At 45.2% G+C, this 26,910-nt stretch overlaps 1 protein-coding gene across 2 annotated transcripts in view; it reads left to right on the forward strand.

The window, feature by feature from the left end:
- The window catches only part of LOC147901632 (tubulin alpha-6 chain), a 64,930-nt gene extending 39,298 nt beyond the window's left edge, over nucleotides 1-25,632 (forward strand). Inside the window, exons 3-4 of one of the 2 annotated variants that reach the window (XM_087374962.1) lie at nucleotides 8,596-8,703; nucleotides 24,917-25,632. In XM_087374962.1, coding sequence (XP_087231088.1) covers nucleotides 8,596-8,703; nucleotides 24,917-25,057 — 249 coding nt within the window. In that variant the 3' untranslated portion in view covers nucleotides 25,058-25,632. Of the gene's footprint in view, nucleotides 1-8,595; nucleotides 8,704-21,810; nucleotides 22,027-24,916 lie in introns of those variants that run through there. The other variant, XM_087374961.1, reaches the window with a different exon arrangement.
- Nucleotides 25,633-26,910: the final 1,278 nt, after the last annotated feature.

A 26,910-nucleotide genomic window follows, 5' to 3' on the forward strand; every position in this document is an offset into this window, starting at 1 on the left:
GTGGTTCAGCAAGAAATTGCAGACATACATGCAGCAAAAACAGTCCCAAACTGGCTGTTACAGACTCTCAGGGAGAGTAAGATTGATGCTCCATTACCTGGCAGGACTCGCAGTGCAGCAAGGCACATGGAAGGTGCTAATTCAGTGGAATCAGCATATGCAGGTACTCTTCTCGATGAGGGGCCTGCAACATTCGAAGAAGCAAAGGACAATGTGCATTGGATGAATGCCATGCACGATGAGTTGCAGTCCATTGAGAAAAATCAGACTTGGGATGTTGTAGACTTGCCACCAGGTAAACATGCCATTGGCACACGATGGGTTTCCAAGGTGAAACGGAAGCCAGATGGCTCCATTGACAGATACAAGGCAAGGCTGGTTGCTAAAGGCTATGCTCAGAAAAAGGGCATAGATTATGAGGAGGCTTTTGCTCCTACATCCCGGATGACCACCATCCGATCTGTTATTGCAATGGCTGCACATTTTGAGTGGAATGTTCATCAGCTGGACATAAAAACAGCCTTCTTAAATGGAGACTTGTTGGAAGAGGTTTATGTCAAACAACCTCCAGGTTTTGAAATTACAGCAAATGCACTTCATGTATGCAAGCTAAACAAAGCTTTGTATGGGCTGAAACAGGCCCCTCTTGCATGGTATGCCAAGATTCATGCCTTTTTGACCAGCAAGGGGCTGCACGATAGTCCTACTAAGAGCACCCTCTACATCAAGATGGATGGAGGGGAAATTTTAGTCATCCTTCTTTATGTCGATGACTTACTGCTCACAGGGTCCAATGAAGATAATATTGTAGATTTCAAAGCTGATTTGCAGACCAACTTTGACATGTCAGATTTGGGACTGCTTTACTCTTATTTGGGGATCCAGTTCTCTCAAGAGAGACGTGGCACTGTTATGTCTCAGTCCAAGTATGTGCAGAAACTCTTGGACAGATTTAACATGCATGATTGTAAGCCCATAGCCACTCCCATGGAGCCGGGGCTGAAACTCACAATGCATGATACAGGAGAATTAGTTGATGCCACACTTTACAGTCAGGCTGTTGGATGCCTCATATATCTCTGCAACACTAGACCTGATATTCAGTTTGCAGTATCTCAGGTGAGCATGTATATGCACAGCCTAAAAACTATGCATTGGCAGGCAGTTAAGCGCATCTTCCGTTATTTGCAGGGCACGAAGTCTTTTGGCTTGTTATTTCCCAGGGGGGGTGACTTGCAGATGCATGCCTACAGTGATTCAGATTGGGCTGGTGATTATGACACTAGGCAGTCCACTAGTGGCAATTGTTTCTTTTTGGGTAAATCTTGCATTTCCTGGCTGAGCAAGAAACAATCTTCAGTGGCTACCTCATCATGTGAAGTTGAGTACAGGGCAGCTTTCACAGCAACAGTTGAATGTGTCTGGCTGCGACGTCTATTTGCTGATCTTCATCTGTCATTGGAGGGTCCTTCTCCGATTCTCACTGATAGTCAGAGTGCCATTGCAGTGGCAAAGAATCTAGTGTTTCATGCTCGCACGAAGCACATTGAGGTTCACTATCACCACGTCAGAGAGAAGTTGCATGCAGGAGAGATTAGTATGATCTTTGTGTCCACACATGACAATGTTGCAAATATTTTCACCAAAGCACTATCACGTGAAAAGTTTGAGGCATTTCGCAGTGCCATGAACTTATATCCGTTTGGTGATTAATCAGCCTTGTACATGACATTGGCACTGCAGGGGGGTGTTAGAATTATAGATATAATTCAGCAGTGACCAATGTAATTTAATAAGCTAGTTAGGGGCACTTTTCCCTCTTTAAGAGGTTTTTCCCCCTAACCGCTGTTAGTCCACTAACTATGGTTAGTGACTACTAAGATTCTAGGACAAAACCTTATCTCTCACTCTTTCAGTTGTACTCTCACACTCTTCTATTGCAACTAAGCTTTCAAGCTTTAAGCTCTCAGCTCACTCTCTTGCTCTCTCTCTCTCTCTCCCAAAGACTCACAATCTACACATGGAACCAGGACAGGAATGTCTCTTCCCTGAAGAGACGGGTCGGTGGCACCATCAGTGGTAGCTTGAGGTGGAGCTGGCTCCCCAACTCTGACAGGCACCCAATGGGGGACGACAGAAACAAGACTTACTGACTATCCTGTCTGCATTGAAGAAGTACCAGGACGCGAGGTTGAAAGTCCTGGCTGTGCTAAAAAACCAGGACGGGAAGCCCGTCCTGGCTGTGATGTCGAAGGTCCAGTAGTGCGGGAAGAGGTAGGAGCTGGTCGTGAGGAAGGTCAAGGTCGGGTGGATCTGTGAGGCGCACCCGTGGACCTTTTAGGTCTTTTCTTCTTTCTTTTCCTTGGGTAATCTCTGGCAAAGTACCCAAGGGTCCTACAAATCCTACACTGGTCCTTTCTCCCTACAATCTCGATCCTGTGTGAAGAAGGAGCCATCTGGACGGTGAAGCATAATGTGGTCATCTGAGATGTTAGGGTCAGAGACAACGACCCTAACACGCGGTACCCCATCCGACCTGACTGCCTCTGTTGCTGCGGAAGGCATCCCAGGGAGAGCGGGGATCTCGGTAACCATCCCAAAGGCGGCTCCAATGGAATACAAAAGTTGGTGGTACACTTGAGGAAGGGTGGAAAATCTGATGAAAAGAGACGTCGTTCGGCTATCATCCTCGACAGGATCAAACCCCAATGAGAAAGGGGTCAAAAGAATCCTCTTGGAGCTCAGTGCTCACGGACTAGCTTGAAGCATTGTACTTGCTACCTCCGAGGAGTCAAAAAAAACCTGGAAGAATCCTCACCCAAGCAGACGAACATATGTGAGGTGCCTTGAGAGGTCTCCAGGTAGAGTGGAGAGCATCCAGTCCCTGGCGTGTAATTTGGAAGGATGGGACCCATGGATGCGAGCAAAAAGTGATGATGAACTCTCTTGCTTTGCGTCTTTTTTAAGCTGCTGTAACTTGTCTTTTGAAAAAATAAATTGTTTTCGCGGACTGTGGGAGTGGACAGAGATTAGGTGAAGGCAGAGCCATCGCCAATCGAGGTGGGTGAGGATGACTCGAACACGAAAAGGTTCCTTCCGCACAATCTGCCTGGGAGAGGAGGAGGAGGAAGGAGAGCTGAGGAGGAGGAGGAGGAGGAGGAGGGGCTGAGGAGGAAAGGGAGGAGGCGGAAGATGAGGAGCAGGGAGGAGGCGGAGAAAGGGTAGGCAGAGAGGAGGGAGGATGAGTAGAGGGGGAAGGGTGGAGGGGATGAGGCGAGGGTAGAAGAGGCCGGGGGGGAGGGTAGAAGAGGCCGGGGGGGAGGGTAGAGGAGGTGGGGGGGTGGGAGGGCTGAGAAGGGGGTAGAGGAGGTGGGGGGGTGGGAGGGCTGAGAAGGGGGTAGAGGAGGCCGGGGGGGAGGGTAGAGGAGGCGGGGGAAGGGCTGAGGTGGGGGGAGGGAGGGAAGAGGCGGGGGGTAGGGAGCGGGGCTGAGAGGGAGGAGAGGTAGGGGAGCGGCTGAGAGGGAGGAGGCGGGGTAGGGAGGGAAGGGAGGAGGCGGGGTGTAGAGGAGGCGCGAGGTAGGGAGCGGCTGGGAGGAAGCTGGGGGAATGGGAGGAGAGGGAGGGAGGGAGACGGGCTCGGGCGGAGAGGGAGGGGCTGAGAGGGAGGGGTAGCAAGGGAGGAGGAGGAGGGGGCTGAGAGAGCGGAGAGGCTAGGCTGACGTGAGGGAGGGGCAGTCATGCGGGGAGGAGCAGCAGCTCCCTATCCTTACTCAGGCGAGGATGAATTGAAGAACTTGAAGTCCTCACCATGGAGGGAACGGCTTTGGTCCACTCTCATGGTTGATTCACCTCCACAATTAGGTGTGTGTTGGGCTCTACTTGATTGAGATGTTGTTGGCACTACTGAGACAGATCAGACAATAGCGGCGAGGGTAGACCGAGCACAATGACGTCACGGATTTTCATGCATTTGAGTCAGCTCTAGGACATAGTGGGTGGAGGAGGAGCTAGCTGACATCAGGGCAGTATAGATCAGCAAGGAGAGGCAACACGATGCTGCCTAGAGAGAGAGAGAGAGAGAGAGAGATTAAACATCTACAAGTGGCCTATCTGTAACCGATGAGACTAGAGAAAAAGACAATATTGGTATCAACTATTCTAACTAGGGGTAGAAATGAAATGAAGAGAAAAAATCTATAGATACAAACTATCTGAGATACTGCTCTCTCCCTCTCATCCCAGTATATCCATCATGATGCTATGTAGGCCAAAGAGATCAGCACGTCTCGGCAGACGCCTTCGATGTTGCGCAATGATGGCCGAATTTGTCCATGGAAAGGGCGCCTAGGGCGTGGCCTGGGTATCGAGGATGCTGTGCCGAACTGAGTGCAAGTGTTCTATCCAAAGTGATGCCGCTTGAAGAGGATGGTGGTTACTGGTGACTAAGGGGAGTCGGTGCAGAGGCTGCTGCCGGTGTAGGTGGCATGATAGCCCGTGGAGGGACTACTCTGAAGAAATCAGTGATAGATCTCTGGCTGGGTGGAGGGGGTCTAACAGAGGTCCACTCCCTCAAGATCGCCGATCTGCAACGCTGAACCTCTAGTAGGAATAGACTAGACATTTCTGATCCTCAAACTCCATAACCGATGCAAAGTCCCAAAACCCTCTCTGAAGAAGCAATGATACCTCCCCCGGATATCGTAGTAAATGGTGCATGCATATGTAATGCTCGTCCATCTTAGGCTCTCTCCCACAAAGCTGGCATATCTGCTGCTTTGTGTCCACATGTGTCCATCTGCCAGTCTCTACATGTAGCTGGTGCGATGAGGCCTGTAGCTATCCGATGGCCACGCAAATGCCATGTGGAAGGGGGATATCCTGTAGCTCGGCCGTATGATGAACCCATCCACTCTGAGTGGTGTAAGAAATGACTCTGATACTGCAACATCTTTGCCCCCATAGGGAACCATGTCCTCTCGGTATCCTGTCTCAATATGTCCATCCTCATCACCGGATTCAGCTCTGAACAGCTGAGACCCAGGGTGGGGCAATATAAGTTGTAATCGAACGGGAGTCTATCAATTTGCATGCTATGCAGACCTAACCATATGCTCATCTGGGAAAACCAACACTCATCATCCCCTTTGGCTGCCAACTCTCTAGAGCATATAAGTGCCAAATGGGGATACTGCTGCTAGGGGAGCTCCCAAATCTTTTGTAAGAATGTCATTGCCTGAAATAGTGCTGCTACAACCACTGGCGCTGTTCCCAACTCAGCTTTGACACTCTAATGTGGGACCGATCCTTTACTCCGAATCATTCACGATATCATCATAACGGGAGGTCTCTCCCTACGATTCCATCCATCACAGTACCTCTTCTTTGGTCCAGCTTGTCCCTCGAGATCATGTTCTTTGGTACGGTAAAGACTCGGTCCCCAAACTGCTGCTCCATATAAGGGTGTGGGTGTCACCATAGTATCAAAGAGCCAGAATTTGGCGCGTGGCTCCTGAACCCAAAGCTGTATATGCTTGTGTAAGCTTGGCCTCCAGTGCCCCTCTTAGTGAGAACTGTGGCCCTGTGAAGGTAACCCCGAGATAAACATACTCTTGGACCAGCTCAAGCACCTCCGAGGGTGAAACTGCAATCAAATTTGGTGATCCATGCTACCGCGGTGTTGAACGCCATAACCTTGGTTTTCCCAAGGTTCACCCTAAGGTCTCTATTTGTACAAAAAGCCTATAATGCATCTAGATGCTGTTGCAATTCCTTCGGTGAGTCTAAGATAATCACTATGTCATCTGCGTATAACAAGATCGGTATCAATACCCGACTAGACTAGCTCTAGCTCCTCCCCCTCTGTCAATATAGTCCGACACCTTATCAATATATAATCCAAATAGGGTAGGTGATAATGGGCATCCCTGCTTCACTCCAACAGTGCTAAACACCATGTCAGAACCCCCCGCTGGGGGCCCGGACTTTGCCAGGCACCATCTCATACAATGTGTCAATCCCCCATTGCATAACCTTCGGTACACGAATGTCCTACAATCTTTGCATCCAATGAGCTTGTGGTACTCTCTACAAAGCAACAATAGATCCTCCCTTTCTCTCCATCCACAAAGAGAGAGAGAGAGAGAGAGAGAAGGAGAAGTAGAATTGATTAGCGTCCTCGGGGGGCCAAAAATGACCCATGGGACCCGTCTCAATACAATGTAAAAAGAGTCTCCTCAAGGAGAGGAGTCAGGAGTCTATGAGTTCCTGACGACAAGTAAAAAGACGAGTGACAAAAGATCCCAAAGCTGCCGGGGAGGCAATGGAGAGAACTGATGTCAACTGAGCGGAGTCCTCGAGTATCTGCTGGTAGTCCTCCCTAATATGTGCATAACAGGGGCACCGTAGAGCTACATGTGCCTCCGTCTCAACTATCTGCATGTCACAAAGGGTACAGACTCTAGCATGTCTGGGCTGGTGTATCCAAGCTCCTTGCTCAATGGCAAATGTATGAGATTTGGTACGGAACCTGGCTATGTTCTTGCGATATAGAAGGGGGATAGGTGTGCTAATATAAGGCTGAGCATGTGTCTCTATGGAGAGAGAGAGAGAGAGAGAGAGAGAGAGAGAGAGAGAGAGAGAGAGAGATTATTAAAGTCTTTGGAAGACCGATGGGCCTATGAGACTGATAGAAAATTGATACAAATCAAGCAGAAAGGGTGGAGCTACTAAACGAGCATCATCACCCATGCTGAATGCTAAGTGCTAAGTATTACATAGTCATATCATCAGTAGTGACATCATCATGGTCATCAACATCCTCATACTCGGGTCAATCACCATCAGGGCTGGCTGGCACTGGTCCATGCAAGCGGCCCTACAGAGGTGTATGTGTGTCAGGGGGATACTGATATGTAGCCAGTGATAAAGTGCCAGGGGGATACTGATATGTAGCTGGCGACTATCTGTGGGTGCCACCCGTCTCGCTCTCGTGGCAATGACTCCGCTCCTGCTGACCAGGGCTATAGTTACCCCTTTGGGCCGAGCCCTAGGCATGGATAGGGATGGGAGGTCGCTCAGTGTGATGTGCATGTCCGTCTGTTGTCGAGTGCGGTGTATCTTAGGCTTTGGGTCTCTGCTACGTCTGGTATTAGTGACTATAGGGCGCGTGTGGTCTGAGTGGAAGACTCTGTGATCCTGCTCTGTGAGAGGGAATGGAACCTATGTTTGAGGATTGTCTCTGCGTCGTGAGTAAGTGCTCCCTATAGCAGACCGTCTCATGGATGAAAGCGGTGAGGCATCCCTGGTCTGGATATGAGAGAAGTCTGGATAATGACCCAAGACCGTTCGTAAAATGGCAATGGTATCGACTGCGGATCTCGTAGTACACGGGGCATCTAAAGGTGAAGTGCTCCTTTGACTCCACCTCGTGTCGATCACATAGTGTGCATATGCGTCTCTCCCTGGGTATCCCCTCAGGGTATCCCCTCAGCTCGTCGGCTCTCAATACGGAGTCGATGTGATGAAATTCGAAACTGCCCAATAGAGATCCTCAATGAGTGTGGCAGGTGGATCCGAGTATACTCTAGTGGGACAATGAAACCCTCCTCAGAGATGTGCAGACAGTGGTCTCTGTAGAAACTAAGCTTCATTGGAAGCTCCCTCGGCTCCAACTATGTCTTGAGTGTGTGAACTGGTAGTAGATCTTCTAGAATGACCTGGTTGACCTCGTGCTATCCCAATGGGATAGATAGAGCATCTAAGCTGTACTGAAAGGGAGGCAGCCTGTCTATGTGAAGCTCCAATCTCTCAAACCACCTACATGTCTGGGCATACCAACCTCTCTCATCCCCACCATTTGTGAGGCCCATGGATGAAGATAGAGCCAGCCGTGGCAACCTGCGTTGCTTCACTATACTGGACCCGTATTGTCTGACGCGGTGTAGATAGGTAATAGTCTGGAATGTCGCATCTAGGTTCAGTGGGGACGCGTGGAACTCAGCCTGAATGATGTGCTGTGGCACTGATGGCTTGCTTTAGATCATCCGCGAGAGCAAGAGGATCTGTAATCTCTCCAGTTGAGCCCACTCTGTGTCTGAGAGATCTAGCCCCCAACAAGGGCTGCTGTACATGCTTTCTGGTCGAACCAAGGAGTCAAAAAGGAGAGCCTTGGTACGAGGGTCCTGAAAGTGTGAGTGGAAGCACTGTCTCTCCAGGCGAGCAAGTGAGGCATATCCTCGGCTCAAATGGGCCTGCATCGTTGGTCTCATGGTGAAAATCGGGCTAGAGAAGACGACACCCAGGTAGGTATATGAGGAGACGATCTCAACCAATGATCCATCGAGAGAGAGAGAGAGAGAGAGAGAGAGAGAGAGAGAGAGAGAGAGAAGGCCACAAGATACCATTAATAGTAAATCCTTCAAAGCAAATTCATTACCTACTGAGATCCTAGCATAGTATCTTATAGCCTCTAAGCTTGCATTCATTTCTTTTTCTGTGACGCTTGGATCGATAGTCTAGTAGGCTAAATATGTGGACTATTTTTCTCATTCTGGCATTCTAGAAAGTGGTATCTAATTACATTTTTGTGGTTTGCAGGGCTTGGTCCCAAGAGCGCAAGCACTTTTACGTCTTGGAGGAACATTTTTCATTGCATTTTGGCCTTTAATCCTTTCGAGTCTCACTATTTTTGTGGTTCTATACATTGTGAGTTCTATCAACACCTTAAAAGTTTGCATGCTGCAAATGTGATGCCGAGTGTTGTGTTATAGTGGCTTTAGTGAGTGGTATTTCTGTTTCAAGGCCTCGACTAGATTTGGGGCATTAGAAGATAGAATACTTCCCTAGTCTGAGAGTTCTGTCAAGTCAGGCTGTCTGTGTTATGAGATAGAAACATGAAGCTACCTTAACAGACCAACAAAACTATGCTCTAGCTGGGTTCCTATGTCTATAGTCTAATATAGATATGCTTCAACGGTCTTGACATTGTTAGGTAAAATTCAGGAAAGAATTGTCTGGAGGGTAGCACTTCTAATGTTCTCTGCTCCTGTACCCCATTTCAATTGACTTGTCCCCACCCTGCTGGAAAAACAGTGAGATGTTTTTTGAGCCCCATGTTCAATTTTTCATGTCCTCCCCCAATTCTTATTATTTCTCCTTGTTTCTCCACCATCAGTTTGTTGCCATTCCTTCCCCTTTATTATTTCATCTTGACATTGTTAGGTAAAATTCAGGAAAGAATTGTCTGAAAGGTAGCACTTTTAATGTTCTCTGCTCCTGTACCCCATTTCAATTGACTTGTCCCCACCCTGCTGAAAAAACAGTGAGATGTTTTTTGAGCCCCATGTTCAGTTTTTCATGTCCTCCCCCAATTCTTATTATTTCTCCTTGTTTCTCCATCAGTTTTCTGCCATTCCTTCCCCTTTATTATTTCATTTTATTAATATCATAATTAGGTCAGCACTTTTCTCCCATTGGGTGGTCTTGTTCTAGACTTCTGGTTAAAAGAACTACATTCATTAAGTGTCCAGTTTCCCTGAGTCTTCTCCTTCTGTCACATTCTTCCCTATCTCTTCCCCCTCGTTCTTTGGTCTCTTTCCTTTCTTTAGCTTGGTTGTGTTTTAAACTTTTGCTCATGAATATTGGGACATAATGTGTAATAGGCCATCATTATTTCATGGATATCCATTTTGTTTTCCCTCATTTATTCACTGCTTACAGATCATCTATGTGGTTTGAGCAAATCCACTGCACTGGTCATCAGTCATTTCATGTGCTCACTTGGCATGTTTTCATTGTGCCTTAAACTTCAGTCAACCCTGCTATGTTGGAGGCTTCTTTTTTTGTGATGGGATCATGAAAGCTAGCATACATGTTGGATTCGATCTTTTTAGTTTTTCAACTACTCATCGACTTTTTAGTCTAAAACCGAATCACCCTTCACCATATCATAGATCAACATTTTGTATGAGACTGAGACGCTTCCCAATTCTCAAGGACTTTGTACACACTAATTAGTCCTGACACCTTTAATTGTGCCTTGGGTGCGAGCCTTGTGTATTGGACAGTAATATATGACTTCATAGGATATTTGGTGAGATGGGAGTGATCTCTAGAATCTCTCCATAGCTGACTTGGTGCCTTAGGTACTCGTATGCACGGCAGGTAGACCGATATACCCCTTGAAGGTTTTTAGTCTAAGTTGTGAGCCTAGGAATGTAGGAGATTTGATTGTTTAGAAGCCCTCTTTTAATTAATTGTGTATAAATAGAAGGGTCATGGAGTAAGATTATAAATGACTACGTAAATTAACTAAATCTAATTTTAAGTCTAAACCCAAGGTTAGGTTAGCGTAATTAATCCATACTAACTTTAATTAACTTTTCAGCTTTATTAGATTTTTGCTTTATTTAGTGTTTTCGTTTCTACTTTGTTTATGCTTTCACTAACTTTGGCTTTTGTCTTCTAGATTGAGATGGGATGGATGTATCCTCTTAACTCTCACTTTGTCACCATGTCGTCTTGCTTGCTCAAGGCGTTCTTGTTTGGATGAACTTCTTTCCAATTGATTTTTGACTTTGGCCATAACTCCTTTGTCCTAAGGTTGTTTCCTTCTATCTTCTTCAATGTGTTCACCTCACAGTCCGTTGGATGTACAAAAGTGATAGAGCCAATCCTGCCTTTATAGCCACTCTCATCCACTAAATATGCTACTAGAAAACAAAACACAGAGCTTTGATCATCAAGCACTACTGTCACGGCTTTTAGCACCTAATTATGCAAGCATACCATACAACTTCAACTGCTCACTGGGCACAACCCAATAAAGGCCTTCATACGTTTTATATTCAAGCAATCTGCTGAGTCGACTCAAGTGCAGAACTGCGTTGTGTAAACAACAGTTCTAAAATGCTCCCTGCGGCTAGCCATAGTGCTATGGCCCGTGCTTTGTATTGTCTCTATCCTAGAACCAACCTACAACTCAAATGCGGCTCACACACGATTGCTTATAGGGACTCGTCAGCAAACCATTGCCTTCGAGAATTACCACAAGCTCAATGCAAGAGTGAGACTCCATTTGCTTGCTCAACGTGATCAACAAACGATACTTCGTGAGAGAAGCCCACACTAGAACACTGTGAGTATATGGGATCAAGGCAACGCCAACACATGCTCATTAACGGGACTTGCTTCATCTTTGCCACAATTTATTTTAGAACTGCGCCTCAAACTATACACCATATAAGTCACAAGGTGGTAGCTATGACCAGCAAGCAACTCGTGAGTGGAGTCGTCATCCCCCAGACCTTCCATTCTCAAAACAATTGTTGGCAAATATTGACCATGGATTTCCGCTCTTGAACTCATACTATGATACCATTTGCATCCACTTGAGCTATCATTGAGCCGTCTCCACCATTGCAATCAGGGTAGATCTCTAGCTTCTTGTAGTTCACAAGTGCTCTCATCCCACTCTCCTTCGTTGCGTGTCTCCTCCACGTGATGATACTGGCTTGCAGCTTCTCTCCTGCTCACGGAGCACACGCCTCCTGTCGTCCAAAGAACTCCCCAGCCCGAATAGTAGCGATCCACCCCAAAACCAAAAGCCCCCCACAAGAGCAACAGCCCCCCCTTCGAGCAGGATCCGCGCTCAGACTCATAGCTGCAATCCTTGTATCATGTCAACTCGTCAGAAGGACCCAGAGCCAGCCCACGTACCTCATGCAGGCACACATATTTTCCAGATAAATCAGCCACCTCCAGCCATGTCATCAGGGTGAATTTACCACTCTCAAGTTTTTCCCCCAAATTGTACACCAAGATTTAATGCACCACAATCCCAACTTTAGGATCAGACATGCATGCCACTAACATTTAGTGATTAGTTGCTCACAGACTATCCAGATATGATGAACCCAATCACAACACATGGAAGATTTACATGACACCCAGAATACAGGAAACACTCATGACAACATAAACATGTGACTTAGGACAACAATTAAGAACACATGCTCAACACAACACACATTGGATACCATGCTCTGGAGTACCTGATGCACCACACCTTGGGCTTATCATTTCTCAGTGAAACCTTGCAAAAATCCATTCATAAGCTCAAAGAGTTTTTTATATCAGAGTAGATCCTTTTGATAAAAGGGTGCTCACAGTTTGACTATGTGCAAGGCTAAGTGCTTACCCACAAGCATGCAACGAGTGGAAAAACTACTTACATTTTTATTCACACATCTCTAGCAACCCCTTTCTTCTGCTGTGACAAATCATTTCATCATCAACTTATTAATCATTTATACAAGATCATACCAGATATCAAAGACTTTATACAAATCAGTTCAAATTTAATATAATGTTTGTGCTATATTCGATGACTAAATCCTATTTCTCCCAGGGCCTGCCGATCGGAACTCTCTTTTTGATCTTGATTGGAGTCTTTTTCTTCTTTATTGGCTTGATGTCGACTGTCTCTTTATCCTTTTCTTCAGCTCTCTCCACCTATTCCTCTTCTTGGACTGTGTGGCCTGATGCAATCATGGGTGGCTCTCGAAACCTTACAAGCTGGTGTTTTCCATAGCCCTCTAGATATTTGGGCTCCTTAACACCACATGCTAATGCATAAGAAGTGTAAGACAAAAAGTAAGCGGCCCTAGAGGCCTGCTTATTCACATAATCTCCAAATATATCTATGGCAGACAACCTCTCTATCAAAACACTCACTTCTTGAGCCAACTCATGTGCCACTTGATTATCCTCTCTTCGCACATGCTGGATATTCCATGCTGTACTGATGCAGCCACCTTCTAACTTTGGCCAGATACCCTCTTAACTTTGGGTTTTTTGCTTACCAACTCCCAGGACTTGCTTCACCACTAATAGATAATCTCCCTCAATCATTAATTTCTGAATTCTGAGTTCTCAGTTTTAGAGGAGCCTACAGCCCTTCACATAATGCTGCATAATCCGCTTGATTATTGCTTCCGGCTTCCAGATGTACTCCTTCCTTCTGAATCAGCTTGCCCTTTGAATCACTGATCACATAACCTCCTTTGGCCTGATGTAAGCTCTCCTTGTATGAGCCATCAAAATGCAAGACAGATGCTCCTGGAATGATATCATGCTCCTCTTTATCTATTCTCTTCTCCACCTCTTTCACCAAAATTGAACCTTCTTTGTACGTCAATAGATCTGTCAGTGTGGCTCTGGAAGCATTCTCCACAAAAATGAGAAATTATACTCTTGTAGCTCAACCACCACTTCATCATACTCCGAGAGAGTGTTGAATTATTTACCAGCTGAGGCAATAAAGTGTAGTAAGTTAAAACAATAAAGGAGCCGTCTATCTTTCCCACAATTTATTTTAGAACTGCGTCTCATACTATACACCATATAAGTCACAAGGTGCTAGCTATGACCAGCAAGCAACCCATGAGTGGAGTCGTCGTCCCCAGACCTTCCACTCCCAAAACAATTGTTGGCAAATATTCACCACTGATTTTCGCTCTCAAACTCCTACTGTGATACCATCTGCATCCACTTGCTATCATCGAGCCGTCTCCATTGCAATCAGCATAGATCTCTAGCTTCTCGTAGTTTATCCACCCGGTCCCAAAGCCTTGGCACCTCTTTCAGTATTTCTTTGATATTCAGCAAACCTTGAAAGATGGGCTTATACAATGGATTCAACTCCTCTTGCCTTCAATGCATTCCACACTTCCAAGAGGTATCACTAGCCCATACATTAGGCCTCTTGGACTCTGCTTTCACCACATCAGGCAATAGACATTTAGAACTGTCCCAAGTACTTGCATACACCTCAAAACTGTAACTAGCAATCCACTCCAAATCACACAATTCATCTACCTGCCACAAGGACTCCCTGAGACACTGATGCATCCAAAACATGGGTGTTCTGTTGATTCCACTAGACCAAGGAAATTTTCCTCCTCCTTTCAAAACATGCACGTAACGGGTTTGCATTTGGAAGGTGCAACATGGCACACTCCTCCATTTGTCCCTAGCCCCCTCTAGTGGAGCTCTTTTTGGAACCAAACCAATCTTGTTCCATCCCACCAAGTCACCCCCAAGGCCCTTAATTCCCAGGGGCCTTTACACACTTAATAACCCAAGGCCTTTGCCCACGATATTTCTCAGGGTCTTGCCCACTTGCAAGCCCGCATGCAAAGTCAAAAACTCATGCCCTCATAACACCTAACCTAATAGAGCCTAAGGTTGGGATTGTGGTGTATTAATTCTTGGTTTACAACATGGGGAAAAAACTTGAGTGGTAAATTCACCCTGATGACATGGCCGAATCAAGCATGAGGTGGCTGATTTATCTGAAAAAAACGTGTGCATGCATGAGATACGTGGGCTGGCTCTAGGTCCTTCTCACGCGTTGGCACGACACATGGATGGCAGCTATGAGTCTGAGTGCGGATCCTGCTTGAAGGGGGGGTTGTTGCTCTTGTGGGGGGCTTCTGGTTTTGGGTTGGATCATTACTGTGCGGGCTGGGGAGTTCTGTTCTTTCAACGACAGGAGGCGTGTGCTCCATGAGCAGGAGAGAAGCAGCAAGGCAGTATCATCACGTGAAGGAGACAGGCGACGAAGGAGAGTGGGAAGAGAGCGCTTGTGGAGCGGAGTGGAGGGTGGATAAATTACGAGAAGCTAGAGATCTACGCCAATTGCAATGGAGATGGCTCGATGATAGCTCAAGTGGATGCAGATGGTATCATAGTAGGAGTTTGAGAGCGGAAATCCGTGGGGAATATTTGCCAACAATTGTTTTGGGAGTGGAAGGTCTGTTTGACGACGACTTCACTCACGGGTTGCTTGCTGGTCATAGCTAGCACCTTGTGACTTATATGGGCACAGTTCTAAAATAAATTGTGGCAAAGATAGACAGCTCCTTTGAAGAAAGTCATGTGAAGTATTGTTTGTTGATCACGTTGAGAAGACAGATGGTGTCTCACTCTTGCATTGAGCTTGTGGTAATTCTCGAAGGCAATGGTTTGCTGACGAGTCCCTATAAGCAGTCGTGTGTGAGACTAGGAGGGCTCATTGTTGTGATTGACCGCATTTGAGTTGTAGGTTGGTTCCAGGAAAGACATAGTACAAAGCACGGGCAATAGCACTATGGCTAGCTGCAGGGAGCATTTCAGAACTGTTGTTTAGACAACGGAGTTCTACGCTTGATTCGACTCAGTAGATAGCTTGAATATAAAACGTATGAAGGCCTTTATTGGGTTGTGCGCAGTGAGCAGTTGAAGTTGTATGGTATGCTTGCATAATTGGGTGCTAAAAGCTGTGACAGTAGTACTTGACGATGAAAGAATTGGCATGAAGGTCTTGGGAATATGCATGAAGTGGCTGCCGCTCCTATGATCCTGTGATCATGCTGTAAGTAGTAGTCATGATGATTCCGTTCATGGGCTGGTAGCATCCTAGAAGAGAGTAGAGAGTACAATTGGAGGTTGCAACAATGTGGCTGTAGAATGGAAGCATGGTGTGCTTACTTGTAGTTGACGGGCCGGTCCCTTGTGAACTCATGATCATGATGATAGTTGATAATTGCTGTCTTGTGGGCTGAGGGTTCATAGCTTGTGTGGCTGATTGTTCCTTGAATTGTCAGAAGTGTTCGTGGCAGTTATACAGTTCTGAAGTTGTCATTTTCTTGGGATTTATGTTTCATGGATCTTCTGTGTGTTTTTTGAGTTTGATCTCAGTCAGTTGTGGAAGCTTGTCTTGAGTCTATGACGTGGATACATGCTCTGGATGCTGGAGTTATGCTCTATCTCACGAGCTGCCCACACCCTACTGATCGTGGCTTCAATTTGTTTCTACAGATGCAGTTAGAGTGAATGATGATTTTATCTCTTGAGCTTAGGCCGGAAATACTTGGCATTTTGTTTGAGGTTATGCTTTTCCTGGTTCATGGAGGTTATTGGTCTGTGATAGTGCATGTGAATGATGAGGAGTGGGCTGAAGTAGAATGGGTTCTTGAAGACATGTGGCCTGAAGATGTACCGAGTGTTGATATGTGTAGAGATGAGGACTTTGTGTGAGTGTTACTTTGCTCTGTGTTTTGTTTTCTAGTAGCATATTTAGTGGATGAGAGTGGCTATAAAGGAAGGATTGGCTCTATTAGTTTGTATTTCCAATGGGCTGTGAGGTGAACACATTGAAGAAGATAGAAGGAAAGGACCTTGGGACAAAGGAGTTATGGACAAATTCAAAAATCAATTTGAAAGAAGTTCATCCAAACAAGAACGCCTTGAGCGAGCAAGACGGCATGGTGACAAAGTGAGAGTTAGGAGGATACATCATCCCATCTCAATCTGGAAGACAAAAGCCAAAGTTAGTGAAAGAATGAACAAAGTAGAAACGAAAAACACTAAATAAAGCAAAAAGCTAATATCTGGGTTCATCATATCTGGATAGTTTGAAGCACTAAATGTTGGTGGCATGCATGTGTGAGCCTAAGGTTGGGATTCTGGTGCATTAATTCTTGGTGTACAATTTGGGGAGAAATCTTGAGAGTGGTAAATTCACCCTGATGATATGGCCGGATCAAGCATGAGGTGGCTGATTTATCTGGAAAAACGTGTGCATGCATGAGGTACCTGGGCTGGCTATACGTCCTTCTGACGAGTTGGCACGATACAAGGATGGCAGCTATGAGTTTGAACACAGATCCTGGTCGAAGGAGGGGCTGTTACTCTTGTGGGGGGCTTCTGGTTTTGGGGTGGATCGCTACTGTGCGGGCTGGGGAGTTCTTTGGACGATAGGAGGCGTGTACTCTGTGAGCAGGAGAGAAGCCGCAAGGCAGTATCATCACGTGAAGGAGAAGGGCGACGAAGGAGAGTGGGAAGAGAGCAGTTGTGGAGTAGAGCATATGTGTCCTTCTTTTTGCTTGAGCAGGAGCACTTTAGCTCTCTATTCATGTTTGAGGTATTTGCTGAATATTTTTATGTGAAAGCATTAGTTGGTTTGTTGTCTAATACCGCCCTCTTGTTGGCCTTGAGGCCGGTTTCATTAGGCTAACTAAGTGTCCTCTCAGTGCTAAAGGTCTTAGGTTAGTGCTGTCTCCTAACTATCCTAGGAATCTCTCCCCCCCCCTCCCCCCCTCCCAAAAAAAAAAACAAAAGAGGGAAAAGAGAGCCTTTTTTAACGGCCGCTTTGCTTGGCCTTTCACGGCCCCATATGGGTTTATTTGGGCTCCGTTTCGAAGCCTCTTCATTGACGTTCCTCTCAAGCATCGCTATCAACATTTTTCAGTGTTTTTACACCCTGTATCAGATGCTCATTACAGCCGATTTTATTGTCTATTTTAGCTTCCTTTCTTTGCCTTGCATTAGTACTCGCATTTGGGTGCATCCGTGTCTATCAGATTGGGGCTTTCTTGCAGGACATTTTCTGCATTCGGATTCCTATTTCCCTTGACAGTTCACCATGGCACCCAAGCGTGTCACTTTTGTTGAGGGATCACTATATAACAGTGATGAGGCTGCTCAGCAAGAGCATGCACCTTCTGTAGTAGGTTCATCCACTGGTGGTACAGAGGTTCCCACTACTCAGCCTCTCTCTCCTATATATTGAGTTGCGGAGGCACAATTCCTTGAGACACTCTCCATGCTCTAGGGCACATTTCTTCAGTTGGGGCAGCAGCTTGGTTAGCAGATCTCTCAACAGATTGGCCAACAGCTCGACCAAGATACTGCACATGCATTATTGGACAATTATAGTGGCGTTGAGGGCACATTCTCTGCACCCTCGAGTCTTTTGTTCAACTTGAGGTCATTCTACAATGTAAAACTATCTGCACCCTTGCAGATGAAGCCATCTCTCTTGGGCCAACCCACTGGTGTGCATTTGATGAGTGCTCATATGAGCACCGTTAGTCCTTTCACAACACTAGCCAGCATGCCTGGAGTTGTATTAGGTTCACATGGCAGTTCACAGCAGTGGGGGAGAGAGCAATCCTCCTCTCAACCTTTTGGTATGCAGTCCTTTCAGCGAGATGCATTTGGCGGGTATACACAGCCTCCATTCTGCCGCCAATGAGTACTTATAGCCATACACAGCCCGTGCATCAGACTTTTGTCTCTACATCTCATTAGAGTGTTGATATGCTGTCCGAGGCATTGCGCTCTTATGGTGCTGAGGATATGCCATTCCATTATCGCGTGAATCTTAAGTGTGATGATGCCCGTACTTTTGGGAGTGGCTAAAGCAGGAATTATCCAGCAAAAGTTGTTAGGGATAATCTCACTGTGCACAAATTCATGGGTGACACATTCACTCCCCATGAAGCTGGAAGACTACTCCCGCTTCTATCCCAAACATGACAAGGAACGCATTATATTGCTAGCATGCATTTACAAGATTATGCTTATACTTGGTGGTGGTACATGAGGGACTCTCCACAAAGGCCAAGCACTGCCACTACAGTTGTATCCATGCTGATACTAGAGCAGTACTTGGCCGAATACTATGCACTACCTCAACTGATGAGCATGGTCCAGGAGTATCTACAATGATTCTGGAGACTTTCCCTTTTTGTGCATGACATTTCCGAGAAGGAAAGGTTGCTGCATTTCATTCATGGTTTGCACCTGTCCTTAGCCTCCAATGTGAGGGCTTACGACCCTCAAATCACTGAGCAAACCACCAAGATTGCGGAGGCATTCGAGCCCAAGTATGCCAACATGTACAAGAATGCTACAGGCAGCCCACATGGGACTGCATTTGAGCATGAAAAGAAGCTCCGGACACTTGAATGGCGTTACCGGAACTTTCTAGAAGTCTGCAGCAGCCCTATTTCCAAGGTTTCCTACAATTTCGGGCAGCAAAACGCCATACTTGAAGCCTTAAAGGCACTCCGATGGGAAACCAGGAGGAAAGCCACATGCGTAGGAGAAAAAGCAGATATGAAACAGCATACTTGAGCCATTATTGGCAGCAGGAAGAGGGCGAATCAATGCTTTCAGTGTGGTGAGAAACGAACTCTTGAGCACAGGGAAGTATGCCAAATGCGAAATATGGGGGCAGCCAAACTGAGCATGATTATTGAGCTCTCCAATGATGAAGAGGAGCTGGTGGATGCTCCTAAGATCCTTGATGTGACTCATGAGGAGACGGATGGAGCACATGAGTCAGGTCACACTCTAGATGCCGGAGTTGGGAGTGGTCAGATGATACTATTTAGCTTAGGGATCAGCCACACAAGGGTACTCCATCCCGTATGCCTAGAGTCTTTTTTATGGAGCATCCTGCTGCTCTACCATTCCAAGCTTGGAGTGGTGCTAATGGGAATGCCTGAGTGGATGAGGAGGATCACAATTGGGATGCTCAGCCGGTACTTTTATTCCATATTTTTTGATGCATCGATGGGTTACAAGAGTTCCGAGATATTGAGACTTAAAAGTGATATCAAGGAAGGGCTGTCCATATGCTTGTGGGTAGCAGAAGCACGTAGTCTCATCAACACTAGGACCTTGTAGAAGGTGGGACTTGTTGCCGTAGAGATAGACCATGGGCTGAGAGGTGAGCTCAGTAATGGACAATGTATGATTAGTAGACTATGCTGCCAAGATTCGAGAATCCATCTCTCATGATTACGATCTTATAGGATCTTTTTGCACTAGAAATGGGTCCAATTGACATTATCTGACCTTGGAAGGGTCGGTGGACATTTTCAAGTACACTGGTTACTAGCTTAGCAACAGACACACATAACAAAACATGTATTGACCTTTGAGAAGATCCCGCTAGTTGAATCTGCATCCGTTCTGCTCTGGGACTTGTCTCGATTTCCACGTGGCATTCTGGGATCACCATCTCAGCCATCCGACGATCCTTGTTTCGTGGACAATCTTTCCACTGATGAGGCTGAAGGCATCCAAAACACAAGCCTTCTCTCCTCGCTTTTTCTCAAAGAAGACTTTGACCAAGCCCTAGCTGCCATTGGAGTGACTTTGCGTTTCATCCCAATAGAGGTACTTGGTTTAGATGACCCTCCAGCCGGCTTCATCAGCTTGGTTTGGCCACTAGGCTGCGAGGTATTAGGCTTTGAAATCCACCTCCTTTGAAACCCACTTTTCCTAGGGTACTCCCGTTGAGTCCCTACTTGGACAAACCCACTTGGCTTGCCTCTTCACCAACTTTGAGTTAATCACATTCTGTGATAGATTTGCTAACATGGAAGCAGAGAGGGAGACTTCCAGGGTTGATCTCGTGGGATCAAGAGGTCGACCAGTACAGCAGATGCCTCAACCTGTTGGGCTTTCATTAGTCGACATGATTGCAATGTTGGAAGATGCGTTGAATAAGTTAATAAGCCAGCAGGTGCATGCAAATGCAGGTTAGGAAGACCTGAGAAAGATGATGCATAATGTTATATCTGCTAGATCCTCAAGGGAGGAGAAGGGTAAGGATCAGGTAGATCCTGAGCCTAGTGTGCATACGCTAGAACATGCCAAGTTAAAAATTCCTAATATAGTAAATTATAGACCAGAGAAATATTCTGGTAGAATGACAGAGCGTAGCACAAATATCATCGAAGCTTGGTTGCACAAATGGGAAGAAGCCTTTGCCATTTGTGAAATCCGAGTTGACATGAAAAAAATCTGCGAGGCCACTCACATGTTTACTGAGGCAGCGGATAGGTGGTGGATGAAACAACAGAAAGATAAGCTTGCACCAACCACCTGGGAAGGGTTTAGAGCTGAATTTAAGAAACATTTCCTTTCACCTGACGAGGAGTCCCGAGCTTGGGATCAGTATCTTATGAAGTGAGATTTCTTTTGGTCAAAGATGAAAAAGCATATTCATGAATATGTGACACGGTGTTTTTCGTGTCAAGTAAACAAAGCAGAGGGGGTGAAGCCACCTGGCTTGCTGCAGCCATTAGAAATACCATCAAGCAGATGGGAGAGCATTTCCATGGATTTTATTTTCGCCTACGATACAAGGTGGGTTTGATTTCATTCTTGTGGTAGTTGACCGTCTAACCAAGATGGCTCACTTCATTCCGACTAGGGAGTCGGTTAGTGCTCCGCAAGTGGTGGATTTGTTTATTTCTAATATATTTCATTTGCATGGATTACCCAAATCCATAGTGTCAGATAGAGATGTTCGATTCACCAGTCATTTTTGGATTGCTGTATTTGATGCACTAAAGACTGAGTTGGGAATGAGTAGTGGGGATCATCTTGAAACGGATGGTTAGATGGAGAGAGTCAACTAGACTTTAGAGGATATGCTGAGAGCATATGTGTCATTGAGGCAGCATACATGGAACAAGTGGTTGCCATTGTTAAGAGTTTGCCTACAATGATAGAAAACATTCATAAACTGGAATGAGTCCATTTGAGTTGAATTATGGCTATAGACCAGCTAATCCAACTACAATTGGGATACCTCAGAAAGTGCCTAGTGCCGCAAACTATGTAGTTCAGATGCGGGAGATGCTAGCACTTGCGAAAGCTAATATCCGCCAGGCTATGGATAGAGCAAAATCTTATGCGGATAAGAAAAGATCTTTTAGAGAATTTAAGGAAGGAGAAAAAGTGTTTCTTAGAGTTCCTTTGAATTCTACCTCCCTAAGAGTTGGAGAGTGTGTAAAATTATCGCCTCGATATTGTGGACCGTGGTTAATTCTAAAAAGAATAGGCGAGGTGGCCTATAAGTTGGAATTACCACAGGGATGTAGGGTGCATCTTGTGTTTTATGTTGCTCGTCTTAAAAAGTTTTTGCACCCAGGTGACTCACTAATCGAGGGTATTGTTTTGTTTCAGGAGATAGAGGATAATGCAAGGCGCAAACCAACAAGAATCTTGGACCGAGGAACAATTCAAGTACGTAATCGGAAGATACCCACGGTGTTGGTTGCATGGCATGGTTTACCTCTATCAGAAGCTACCTGGGAATCTGTATACCAGTTGTGGAGAGCATTCCCAGAGTTCATCATCGAGGACGCTGATGCCTGAAGAGGGAAGGAATGTTACGCTCTAGTTGAGGTAACATGACCTTGGAAGGGTTGGTGGACATACTGGCACGGACTAGATAGTTCGAGGGCTAGAGGCCTAGGTGCACCTATAAATGTGAAATTGTCAAAGGGCAATTAGTTTTTAATGAATCCCAAGAGGGGTAAATGGTGCACTAAGGTAAGGGCCTCCAAATTATGACATGTGGCCAGGGAACTATCTAGGGACTTGTGGGCTGTGTTGTGGCATGCAGGTGCTTACTCGTTTTTTTCTGTAGATTTTGGGATTGCTCACACATAGGTTAGGCTGGGTGGATTATCAAGTTGCCAACACCCGTGATTGAATGAAGAAGAAATTCCGATTCGAAATGTTGTGGGTTTTGTTCTGCACGTAACTACAGATAAGGGCAAAACAGTGGTATTACAGGGCTTGACAGCACCAAAATGCAGCTCATTTCAGCAAGGCAGTTGGCCCGAGAGCTCAAGCAAGAAAGTGCCATTTATGCGTTAAATGTGTCAGTGACTCATACAGGCAGCATCCCCGAGGTGAAGGATGTGGAAATGCAATAGTTGCTGTCAGATTTGTTGATATGCCAAGTCAGTTACCTCCAAAGAGGGATGGTCATCATGCCATAGTTATGGAGCCTGGACGTGAGCCCATAAACAAAGCTCCGTACCGTCTTTCTAAAGTGGAAAGGGAGGAAGTGGCAGCATAGGTACGAGAGTTGCTTGAGAATAATTTCAATTCTCATAGCACTTCTCCCTTTGCCTCCCTAGTGCTCCTTGTAAAAAAGAAAGATGGGTCATACCGTATGTGCATTGATTACATGGATCTCAACAAGGCTACCATAAAAAAGAGATTTCTAATTTCTAGGATTGATGATGTGTTGGATGAGCTAAAGGGTGCTCAGTTTTTCGCAAAGATACATTTATGATCAAGCTATCATCAGATCAGAGTAAAAGAGAGTGATGAGCATTAAAGCATCCCTCTGCATTGAAAGGGGTTTGTATGAGTTAAAGGTTGATGCCATTTGTTGACTAATGCACGGGCCATCTGTCAAGCACTCATGAACAAAATATTGCAGCCACTTCTCTTCCGATATGTGCTGGCTTTCTTTGATGACATCCTCATTTACAGCATGAGCAAACAAGTGTACATTGAACATGTCAAACAAGTGCTGGAAATTTCGTGGTTGCATCAGCTTTATGCAAAAGCCCAAAAATGTACCTTTATGGCATAAGAGATTGAATACTTGGGGCACATTGTGAGCAGAAATGGGATTTGACTACAAAGGTGGAATGCGTGAGGAAAGGTGGACGGTCACTTAATCCCATCCAGCTGATATGTTTTTTGGGTCTTGCTTCCTTCTATAGGCAATTTATTTGGAAATTTGTCGAGAGGGAAGCTCCTCTTACAGATCTCTTGAAGAACGATGCCTTTCTATGGTCAAAAGAAGCACAGCTCGGTTTGAAGACCTGATATTTGCGTTGACTCATGCACCTGTGTTGGTATGCCTTGACTTCTCACAACCATTCATTGTGGAGGTAGATGGTAGTGGCAAAGGCTTGGGGGCTGTTTTACAACAAGAGCATGGTTTATGAGAAGGAAATGTTGGCCATTCTACTGGCCTTCAAAAAGTGGCATCACTACTTGCATGGGAGCAAAATCAAGGTTAAAACTGATCATAGGACACTCTGATTTTTCCACACGCAGCCCAATTTGTCTGCGAAGCAAAGAGATGGTTGGCTTCCATTGATTTTGACATTGAGTACAAGAAGGGGAAAGAAAATGTGGTTGCAATGCCTTGTCCAGGATGCAGGCCTTTACATTGTTTGCAGTTTCTACCATCTATCAGGATTGGATCAAGAAGAGTATATTTACAGCAGTGGGTACTTCACTCACTTCTAGCACTGCATACCATCTTGAGACTGATGGTCAGTCCGAAAGGGTGAAGAAATGGGTAGAGGAACACCTGAGGCATTTCTGTCGTGACACCCAGAGGTCGTGGAATAAATGGCTTGCACTTGCTGAATTTTGCTACAACAGCACTAAGCATCTCTCTATTGGCATGAGCCCATTTGAGGCAATGTATGGATGCAAAGTGGGAATGCCTTCCTCAATTGCAGACATGCTGTGGAAAACCAGCAAACACAATGACTTGGAGAGAGCTCTTCTACATTGTTATGCTTCATTAAGGAGTAATATCAACACAAAGCTTGCTCATTGGTATTATGACCCTTATAGGATCATTTGCAAGATTGGGGAGGTAGCATATCAATTGGAGCTACCGAGCACCTCCAAGATCCACAATGTATTTCATGTGTCTTTGTTGAAACCACATGTACTCCAGCATGTGCACATACTTCCTGAGCTGCCACCTATGGATGAGGAGGGTCATATCCTTTATGTCCATGAGCCCATTGTGGGTTTTAGAGATAGAGTACCGGCAATAGGGTATACATTGTATACCTCAATAAATGGAAAGGACTTCCAGAGGATGGCAGCTAGGGAGCATTGTTCAGGAGTACCCCTATCTTTCACTAGGCTGATCAGCATCACTTTACTGTCTAGCACCTTTGTGGCAGCTTCTAAGTGGGGCTAAATTGCCTTAGTTAAACTTTATAATATCCTCGCCAAGCAACAACCTAGTTCAGCCCAGCATGGCAGTGAAAACCTTGTTTTTGAATCAGTGATGCAGAACTGTGACTGATTGCCCCTCCCAACATATGACAAAACAAGGGTTTGGTATACCTTGTTTGGAGTCCAATCTATGTGAGATTGGGACCTACAATGCTAATTTTGGAATTTCTGCTTCTTTTCTGATTATCTGCCCCTCATTTGAGCGTTCCATGTATCTATACATATAACTCCCTCTGTGCTCGGCTGTTACTAACTTTGCTTAATTTGTTTAATGCAGTATTATGGACCTATATTCATACACTCTGGCACTCGCACTGAGGAGGCACAGGGGCGATATGTGGACCCCTATGAGCTGCTCAATGATGAACGTCTTCCATCTGAATTAGGTCCATCACTTGTTCCCTTCAGTAAGAGATGATTTTAAAGTCTTTCAAGTAATTTACTTTCATCTTGGTTCAAAACATACATTTCCCCATATTTTGTAAAGAATTCAAAGGATATTGAAATATCATTGCCTTTCACATGATCTTCATGTCTAGCACAATGCTAATTTTTTTCAGCACTCCTCTTTTTGATGGCCAATGGTTTTCAATTCTGGCTACCATTGAAGTAGACAATGGTACAAGAAGTGAAGCCTAAGGGTTTGACAGACCAATTGCTGATGCGATTTCTGGTCTTAACCATGTAAATTGAAAAAAAGGCATGTGTACAGGACAGTCTTTTCAAGAGTAGTTGATTATTTGCCTGAACAAGAGTGCCTTGCTGGCCATAGGGACTTCATTATTGCTGAGCCTGCCCTTTGCCTCCGGTGAAGGGACCAAAACCGGTCTCTGTATAAAGTACAAATCTCAAAGTATTGTAATTGAGACTGCAGACCAACCTTCTGTTTGGCCATATTGACTACTTGCAAAATGAATAATAGATATTTGTTACAGGATAGTCTTCCTGAAACTGCAGTATTTATCTGAAGTGTTGTTGTACTATACTCTAGACTCTAGACATGCCATTTCTGAGTCTGGACTTCATGATTTGTGTAGAATAGGTAGAAACTCGCAATGTAGCTGTGTAAATAAATATATGAATGTCGGATTGAATGTATCACCATCTAGCTGATTTGCACATTCTTTTCGTCACAAATCATATGAATAGGGATGATGCAACATTACGTGTGGCTTATGGATGAAGGTATTTATGGTTTGACGCTTTATGAGTTCTCAGAACATGTGGAATGCATGCATTTTATGTATGTCTTCATGATTCTAAAATCTAGCCTTTGCATTTTCTTAAATGACATTTTATTAGTAAAGTTATAGGACATGCAAAGAACGCCATTCTTTTATCACCAAAGTTGCCCAATATAAAGAACTAACCTTGTCACTTTCAATACTTGCCTCATATAGTACTGAGGCAAATATTTTTTGATGAAAAAAATATTTTTTGATCTCAGGTTTTCAAGGTAGGAAACAGTGTGTGTTTATTGTCGCTGATGCTCAGGTCTGTCACTAGTAAAAGGGTGGTTCTGTCATGGAGGTATGCCTGGGTTTGTTATGATTTGTGTAGAATGTATACCAGATGTTCCCATAAGCGGGCAATATTTGACTTAGATGGTTGTCTGTCTTGCTTAAATCATATGCATCCTCTTATGGTTTGGCCTGGCATAGGAGGGCTGTCACAGGGACAGCCAACAATGAAACAATGATGATAAGAGAAGGCAGAAGCTTATGGGGCTGTCATAGGTCAGTCAAATCCAGGAGCAACTTGTCTATGATTGCCACGAGCAATGAAGATCTACACAGGCAGCATAGGCCATGTGAACAAAGGTCTGTCTGCAACAGACAGAGACAACAGGAGGGTATCCTTTTATAGGTTTACTGAGGCAATGGCACCACAGCAGGGGTCGTCCAGATCCCATGCATCCTCTCATGGTTTGGCGTGGCATAGGTGTACCTTAGGGCTTGTGGACGATGATTCAGCTTGCATTTGTATCCAAAAATAGAGTTAGGCTTGGGGCCACCTCCTAATTTACGCACAGAGTCCTACCATCTATGGTCCTGCATATCGGCTTTCTTTGAGATATAACACTTGTGATTGTCTATCCCACTAGGGAATTCGAAAATTAAATTATTCTAATTCCAATGGTGGACAAATGGCCTTGCCATAAATAGCTTAAAAGTCCTAGATAGAAAGATACTTCAGCCATCAAACGTATCACCTTGCTAACTCTCCCTACTACTGCTTTTGCTAATAAAGTGTTGGGTCTGAAAATGGAGG

This window comes from Dipteris shenzhenensis, chromosome 5 (assembly GCF_047967505.1).
Source record: "Dipteris shenzhenensis isolate YYH24624 ecotype China chromosome 5, Dip_SZ_1.0, whole genome shotgun sequence".
In the NCBI taxonomy this organism is placed as follows: domain Eukaryota; kingdom Viridiplantae; phylum Streptophyta; class Polypodiopsida; order Gleicheniales; family Dipteridaceae; genus Dipteris; species Dipteris shenzhenensis.